General features: G+C 43.7%; 1 protein-coding gene across 1 annotated transcript; it reads left to right on the top strand.

The window, feature by feature from the left end:
- Window positions 1-242: 242 nt before the first annotated feature.
- Window positions 243-5,873, top strand: hyal6 (hyaluronoglucosaminidase 6). The gene is made up of 3 exons (XM_026366146.1): window positions 243-1,178; window positions 1,395-1,484; window positions 5,388-5,873. Exons 1-3 carry the CDS (start codon window positions 243-245, stop codon window positions 5,871-5,873), a joined length of 1,512 nt encoding a protein of 503 aa, XP_026221931.1.
- The last annotated feature ends 2,946 nt before the right edge of the window (window positions 5,874-8,819 follow it).

Raw genomic sequence — 8,819 nt, 5'->3', positions numbered from 1 at the left:
TGGTGCTCTGCAACATCCTTTTCATTAAAGTCCTGCTCCCACAGAGAACAGTGCAGCTTTGTGTTTTGTTGTGTTGTGGAATTTGGAACATTATCTACATTGCTCCTCACTCATGTATCCCCTCATAGGCCTGTCTGATTATCTCTGCTCACTGAAGCTCAAAATATATTTCCTTTCTCTCTAAACATTCCTGTTCTCGGCTTGTGTAGGACCACTAATTGCTCCATGAGGAATTGGGAGCCATGGCGCTCATTGGGCTCCATCTCCCGGTGCTGGCCTTGTGGGTTGGCGTAGGAGTAAAGTTCCAAGTTGGGGGCGACCAGATGAAGCCAACCCGAGCACCACTGATCCCGCACCGGCCTTTTGTTGTAGTCTGGAATGCTCCAACAGAGTCATGTCGCCTTCGTTTCAAGGTGGACCTGGACCTAAGTGTTTTTGACATCATAGCAAACCTGAACGAAACCCTCAGTGGACCAAACGTCACAATATTCTACCACAGCCATCTAGGATACTACCCATACTACTCCAACTCCGGGGTCCCTATCAATGGTGGACTGCCACAGAACCAGAGCATCTCCAAGCACCTGAGTAAGGCCCGGTCCGACATTGACAAGCTGATTCCCCACAAGGATTTTCGAGGCCTAGGTGTTATTGACTGGGAAAACTGGAGGCCTCAATGGGTTAGGAATTGGGGAGCCAAAGACATCTACCGCAACAAGTCCAAGGAACAGATCCGGAAACTTCACCCAAATTGGCCGGAGAGCAAGGTGGAGAAGGAAGCAAAGGAAAGTTTTGAGAGGGCTGGGCAGACCTTCATGAACTTGACCTTGGCCCTGGCTGAAGGTCGCAGGCCAGATGGGCTCTGGGGCTTTTACCTGTTCCCAGACTGCTACAACTATGGGTATAAGCAGCACCCGCAGCGCTACACTGGTGAATGCCCCAACATTGAGCACATACGCAATGACCATCTGATGTGGCTCTGGAAGGAGAGTACTGCCCTCTATCCATCCATCTACCTGGACTATGAGCTCAAGTCTTCCCCCAACACTGTCAAGTTTGTCCACTATAGAGTCAAGGAAGCCATGAGGATTGCATCCATTTCTCGTACGGACTATACATTGCCTGTATTTGTCTACTCAAGACCTTTCTATGCCTACACCTTTGTGGTTCTTTCAGAGGTACAGTATGTTTTCAGTTCTGATCTTTACAGCACTGACGTTTCTGAGTAAACCTGATCAGTGTGTTGAGGTGTTGATAGTCGCACTAATGATTGTGTTTGTGTGAGTAAATATGTTTTCTCTAAAAAGCATTGACAGTATTTAGACTGATACTTGTGTAATAAGGTAATGAAAACTACTTGTTTACTGGTTAAAATGTGTATTATTCCAATTCAGAGTGACCTGGTTCACACCATCGGGGAGAGCGCAGCCTTGGGAGTGTCAGGTGTTGTCCTCTGGGGATCATCAGAGTACGCCCGATCACAGGTAATGAAAAAAGAAATGCAACAAACAAAAAATAAAACTGGTGGTGTAGAAACAATAAAAATTACACAAACTTGTGATCTGACTAACTTTACCTACAGATACTACTAAATTCATCAGCCTTAAAAGAAAAGCTTTAAATCTGTATATACTCAAATCAAAAAACCTCTATGTTAAATGTTTCCCTTATATTACAGCATAAATTACAGAAAATAAACCTCAAAGCACTGGGAAACTATAAATGTTAACAACAAAAGAAAACAAGGGTTTGTGATTTTTGACTGCAATAAGTTTGAGCAGACGACATTCTCTCCTCCACAACTCAAAAATAGTTTGTTTTCTGACTGAACTTTTAAAAAAAGAGAAGAAAAGCATCTGATTTATGTGTGAAAGGATTTCTGTTGGTGACTGTGGATTGTTTTACATCCTGTTAAAGCAGAAACAGCTATAAATCCTGAAGAAAATGCTGAATATATCTAGTACTATGTCTAGTTTTAAAGAGACAAACAAAAATGGTGGAAAATAAAGTATTTTCACTGGAGTTAAATCTATTGCCATCGTACGCGAATTACCTGTCATCTCTACCCAACCTAGAGTCTAAATCCTGCCTGGCAGCTCCATCTCCAACATCCTTCTACCAATATACTCACTATCCCTCCTCTGAACATGTCCAAACCACCTCAGTCTGGCCTCTCTGACTTTGTCGCTAACACAGGTAACGTGAGCCGTCCCTCTGATGTACTCGTTCCTTATTCTGTCTAACCTGGTCACTCCTAAGGAGAACCTCAACATCTTCATCTCTGCTACCTCCATCTCAGCCTCTTGTCTCTGTCTCACTGCTACCGTCTCTAACCCATAGAGCAGAGCTGGTCTCACCACTGTCTTGTACACCTTTCCTTTGAGTCTTGCTGACACTCTTTTGTCACACAACACTCCTGACACTTTCCTCCACCCGCTCCAACCTGCCTGCACTCTCCTCTTCACCTCTTTTCCACACTCTCCATCACACTGAACTGTTGACCCCAAGTACTTAAACTCCTGTACCTTCTTCACCTCAGCCCCCTGTAACCTAACGCTTCTACCTTGATCCCTCTCGTTCAGACACATGTATTCTGTCTTACTACGACTGACCTTCATGCCTCTTCTTTCCAGAGCAAACCTCCACCTTTCCAGCTGTTCCTCCACCTGCTCTCTACTCTCACTGCAAATCACAATGTCATCCGCAAACATCATTGTCCAGGGTGATTCCTGTCTGACCTCATCTGTCAGCCTGTCCATCAACATAGCAAACAAGAAGGGACTCAAAGCTGATCCTTGGTGTACTCCCACCTCCACCTTGAACTCCTCTGTCTGACCTACAGCACATCTCACCACCGTCATATTTCTCTCATACATGTCCTGAACTAGTCTGACGTACTTCTCTGCCACTCCAGACGACCTCATACAGTACCACAGCTCCTCCCTCGGCACCCTGTCATACGCCTTCTCTAAATCTACAAAGACACAATGCACCTCCTTCTGACCATCTCTGTACTTTTCCATCAACATTCTCAAAGCAAAAACAGCATCAGTGGTGCTCTTACGGGGCATGAAACCATACTGCTGCTCACAAATCTCCACCTTCTTCCTAAGCCTGGCTTCCACTACTCTTTCCCACAGCTTCACTGTGTGGCTCATCAACTTTATTCCTCTATAGTTGCTGCAGTTCTGCGTGTCACCCTTGTTCTTAAAGATCGGAACCAGAACACTTCTCCTCCATTCCTCAGGCATCTTCTCACTCTCTAGAATCCTATTGAACAAACTGGTTAAAAACTCCACTGCTGTCTCTCCTAAGCACTTCCACACCTCCACAGGTATGTCATCAGGACCAACAGTCTTTCCACTCTTCATCCTTTTCAGAGCCTTCCTAACCTCATCCTTTCCAATCTCTGCTATTTCCTGCTCCACAACATCCACATCTTCCTCCCTTCTTTCCCTGTCATTTTCCTCGTTCATCAGCTCCTCAAAATACTCCTTCCATCTTTTCTGCACACTCTCCTGGGTTGTTAGTACCTTTCCATCTCTGTCCTTAATCACCCTTATCTGTTGCACATCCTTCCCATCTCTATCTCTCTGTCTGGCTAGCTTGTACAAGTCCTACTCTCCTTCCTTTGTATCTAACCTGTCATACAGCTCATCGTAAGCTTTCTGTTTGGCCTTTGCCACCTCCCTCTTCACTCTACGCTGCGCTTCCTTGTACTCCTGTCTACTTTCCTCAGTCCTTTCTACATCCCACTTCCTTCTAGCTAACCTCTTCCTCTGGATGCATTCCTGTACTTCCTCATTCCACCACCAAGTGTCTTTACCTTCTTTCCTCTTTCCAGATGACACACCTAGCACCTTCCTACCTGTTTCCCTGATAACCTCTGCTGTAGTTTCCCAGTCATCTGGAAGCTCATCCTGACCACCCAGAACCTGTCTCAACGTCTGTCTGAATTCCTCACAAGTTTCTTCATTCTTTAGCTTCCACCACTTGGTCTTCTTTTCTGTCTTCCCCCTCTTCTTCTTCCTGACCTCCAGAGTCATCTTACACACCACCATGCGGTGCTGTCTGGCTACACTCTCCTACCACCACTTTGCAGTCACTAACCTCTCTCAAATGACCTCGTCTACATAGGATGTAGTCCACCTGCGTACTCCTACCTCCACTTCTGTATGTCACTCTATGTTCCTCTCGCTTCTGGAAGTAAGTGTTGACTACAGCCATTTCCATCCTCTTAGCAAAGTCCACCACCATCTGTCCTTCCAGATTCCTTTCCTTCACACCAAACCTGCCCATCACCTCCTCATCACCTCTGTTACCCTCACCAACATGCCCATTGAAGTCTGCTCCAACAACAACTCTCTGTCCTCTGGGGATACTCTCTATGACCTCATCAAACTCACTCCAGAATCTCTCCTTCTCTTCTAACTCACAGCCAACCTGTGGCGCATACCCACTGACTACATTCACCATCACCCCTTCAATTTCTAGCTTTATGCTCATCACCCTGTCTGAGACTCTTTTCACCTCTAGAACACTGTTTACAAACTCCCCCTTCAGGATCACTCCTACCCCGTTTCTCTTCCTATCCACACCATGGTAGAACAGTTTGTATCCTCCTCCAATGCTACGTGCCTTGCTGCCCTTCCACCTTGTCTCCTGTACACACAGTACATCTACCTTCCTTCTCTCCATCATGTCTGCCAGCTCTCTGCCTTTCCCTGTCATCGTACCAACGTTAAGAGTCCCTATTCTCAGATCTATATCCCTGCCTTTCCCCTTCTCTCTCTGCCCACGAACCCTTCTGCCTCCCCTCTTTCTTCGACCAACAGTAGTCAAATTTCCACCGACACCCTGTAGGTTAACAGCATCGGTGGCGGTCGTTGTTAACCCAGGCCTCGACCGATCCGGTATGAAAGTTTTGTGGATGATTCGCATGGTTATTTTGGCAATTTTTACGCCGGATGCCCTTCCTGACGCAACCCTCTCTATTTATCCGGGCTTGGGACCGGCACAGAAATCACTGGCTTGCAACCCCTGTGGCTAGATTAGTTAAATCTATTGCCATCAAACTCTAATAACCTAAACTAAACAAAAACTAAAAAAACATCAGCAAAAGTGTGAAGAACTGATTATATGTGGTTGTTTGCCCTGATACAAGAAACTACTGTTAACATAGCTAACGTGTAACCTATAACTTAATGTTATTATTTTAAGTGTTATAACTACCTTATTACTAACATTGGTAATACTAACAACCCCTTCCCAGGGTTTATTTGGTTTAAGAAAGCTCACCTGATTTCTACCTAACCTACAAATTCTTTCCTATAATAAGCCTCTGAATGTTATGATTAGCATGATGAGCTTGTTCCTGCCTCTTTCAGAGGAACTGCCTGACAGTGAAGAAGTACATCGACGGCCCTCTGGGACATTACGTCATCAACGTCACCTCAGCCGCGAAGCTGTGCAGCAAAGCACTGTGCAAGAAAAACGGCAGGTGCGTTCGAAAGAGCTTGGACTCAGGCGCTTACCTGCACCTGAACCCGCGCTTCTTTCACATTCACCGCAATCCGGCACCCAAGGGCCCCCGCTTCCATGTGAGCGGTCACCTCAACAACCACGACATCCTGGACATGAAACACAAGTTCACCTGTCAGTGTTATCAGGGTTGGACAGGCGTTTACTGCGAGGTGCCCCAGGCTGTGCATTCCGGTCCACCGCCCCCAGCTCAGCCTGCCATCCCTGCACCTCACCCCCACGAGAACAGCCTGCTGGGAGATGTCCTGCTCCTCCTTTCCCTCCATTTCTCCTGTCTGTGCATCATCATGTTCTTAGGACTCTGTCTGATTATCAAGTGTCTGATACTGTAGATAGAAAGGTCTGTAGAGAAAGCAGGTGTAGCTGGGCGTCACCTGAACTCCCGTTGGAGTTAGCTCTTCTTAGCTAGCTGAGTTCATGTCCTGGTGTTTTAGTAATAACCTTTAAAATAATTTTATACTATCTCACTGAAAGCAGATTTTTAGTGATCACATCCTGGAGACTTTAAAGTTTATTGGAAAAATATTAGTTTTTTCCTTCAGATGAGACTGATTCATTATCAGAATCTCATTCACAGTAAAAAAGTATTAAAACCTCCAAACACACTCCTCCAAACACTGCACCAACCATGTCTCTGTCCACAGACGCCACGTCCTACAACTCAAGAACAACAAACCTTTTCATTCAACAAAAAATAAACCACAGATACAACAACCATCAGTTACATAGTTTGTGTTGCATGAAGGGTTATTTTTTTGCCAAATACATATTACGATAAAATGCTGTTTCTCTGTGTTAAATTGTTAATAGTAGTTTATAGTTAAATAATTAGTTAAATTCACAGAAAAAAACAAAACAAAAGTTAACTGTATACTGTAGGTCTGAATATTCATGACCAATGACTGAACTTAAATACTGAGCCATGCTCTGAAGGAAGGCGTCCAGGAAAAGTCCTGACTAGGATCCAAAACCACATCATCTGGCTCCTTCTAAGCCTCTACTACTACTACTACTACTACTACTACTACTACATCTACTACTACTACATCTACTGCTACCACATCTACTACTACTACTACATCTACTACTCCATCTACTCTCAATAACAAAAGTTGATTCTATCACTATCTCATATCTGAATGACTGAGCACTAAAATATAACTGAAGACAGTTCTTCTGTTTGTTGTTAGAGAAAACTGGAAGAAACACGTGAGGCAACATAATCAGCTAAAAAGCAGCGTCTGGTCTTCAAGTGTTTTATTCTATGCAGCATCTGACAGGTAAAGACAGAAGATAATTACAGATGTTGCACTTAAATGAACAGGTTAATGTACCATATAATAGGCCCCACAGGGCGCTGAGTGGTGGAACTCTAAGCTGGAACTAAGTGATGAGACCAGAAGTCGTAGTCTGTGTGCACTTCTTTACTCCACTACATTTATGTGACAGCTTTAGTTACTTTTAGCAGATGAATGTTTAATGATTATTATGGATCAATCACTTGTTAGTATGTAAACTCTTTAGCGTAAAATATTTTCTTTGTCACATTTTTCACCAACAAATCTCAACTAGACTTATATGTTACAGCATAAAATTGTCTTAGTGGGAAACTTACATTTGAGGAAAGAAGTTGAAGTGGTACTTTTACTTTACGGCTGTATTAGTGTTCGTCCCCCACCTCTGACAGACGTGACCACACTGCAGCAGAGGGAGAGGATGGATCACAAACGTCTGTGATGTTTCAATCTTGTAAAATTCTTCTGAACCATATCTACTCTCACTGTAACATTGAATTCTTTATATAAAACTACAGTGGCAAGAAAAAGTAAGTGAACTATTGGCAGTTGGTTTTCTGCATAAGTTGCAGGAGCGGACCAGTGACACAGAGGTCTGCAGAGGTCACTGTGTGTGTAAAGCTTGTGGGAAACGTGTAACTTCTTACGCTCAGTCAATGACAATGTGAAGAAAGAAAAGAAATGTGCTGCTCCAGTCCTCACATTTCAGCTCTGATGGTTTTGGAAGAAACAAAACAAAACAGAACTACATGAGCACCGTTTCAACACATGGAGACAGAGCTGCTAAGCTGTCATTTGGACAATTGCTGTTCAGTAGATGGGTTTAGCAATGTGTCAAGTTCAACTCCAGTTTAAAATGTGCTGGTTTTCTTAGAAGAAATGTTTCTTTTCCATGGAAACAACTTCTCATGCGCTCATTTCATTTGTCTGTTTCATTTACATTTGATTTGATTCGGATGATTCAGTGTAAATATAAAAGAGGTAGCTTGAAAAATGTATGCATTTTTAAACGCAGCAAAACATCCTGCAAGCTCATGTCATATGCAGAGGTAACTAATAATGAATATCTACATTTTATTGGACAGTTCAGTAGTAGACTGTAAAAGTCAAGTTTGAGCAAAAATCTTCACAGAGAAACCCGAGAGAGAAATTGAAGCAGTAGTAGACTAAACAGTAGTCAATCAATAAATCAGCGCAGACATTTTGAAGACTGTTCAGTTAGTTTACAGCCTTAGTCACTTGTTTTATTTGGGATAATGACTGTAATGAAGCTGACATCACAGCCAGCACTTGATCTGCAGTTTGGTGGTGACAGCGCACTCGGTCAAATGAGTCACAGCGAGCTGCGGCGGATCACAGTCACGTGACCAGACAACTCAACAATAGTTTGTCCCACGGGAAAGGGAGGGACGACCGAGGAGAAGGAGGAGAAGGAGGAGAAGGAGGAGAATCTTCTGCTGCAACTGGAGTTTTAGAGATCCTAGTAAAAACTGTCAAAACAGAGTAAACTGTGGCTCAAGTGTTGAAGTAAGAGGATTATAGATGCTGGTCGAGCACCGGGAGCTGTGTGTCATTCATCTCTTTACTTTAATACATGACGTAGTACTTTGAATTAACAGAAGCATTAAGCCCGTATCTTCTGTGGTGTGCATTATTCTTTTTTATGGCCGTTTGGCTGAGAATGGATAATTGCTTTTACTGTAAATATATAATTGCCATGTTGCCATGGACATAAAAAAAACACGGCATTGTCTGATCATATTTAGCAGACACCATTGTCTTTGTGTCAGGGTACTGCTTCAACAAGTAAAGAGTTGTCTTTACTTTGCAGTTCACCTCCTGATGAACCTAAAAATGTAAAAGAAGGAGCTCATGTCAAAAGAAGGATCGGAGGATGAGTAGTCACCTGTAAACAAGGCCCAAGGATTGAGGTGGAGAAATCTGTAAGTCAATGCTCAGATCACCAGGGTCCTTAGGATCCAG

The sequence above is a fragment of the Anabas testudineus genome, chromosome 6 (assembly GCF_900324465.2).
Source record: "Anabas testudineus chromosome 6, fAnaTes1.2, whole genome shotgun sequence".
NCBI classification, from domain to species: Eukaryota; Metazoa; Chordata; class Actinopteri; order Anabantiformes; family Anabantidae; genus Anabas; species Anabas testudineus.
Note: the sequence above shows the minus strand (reverse complement) of the source record. Positions and strands in the feature narration are given on the sequence as shown.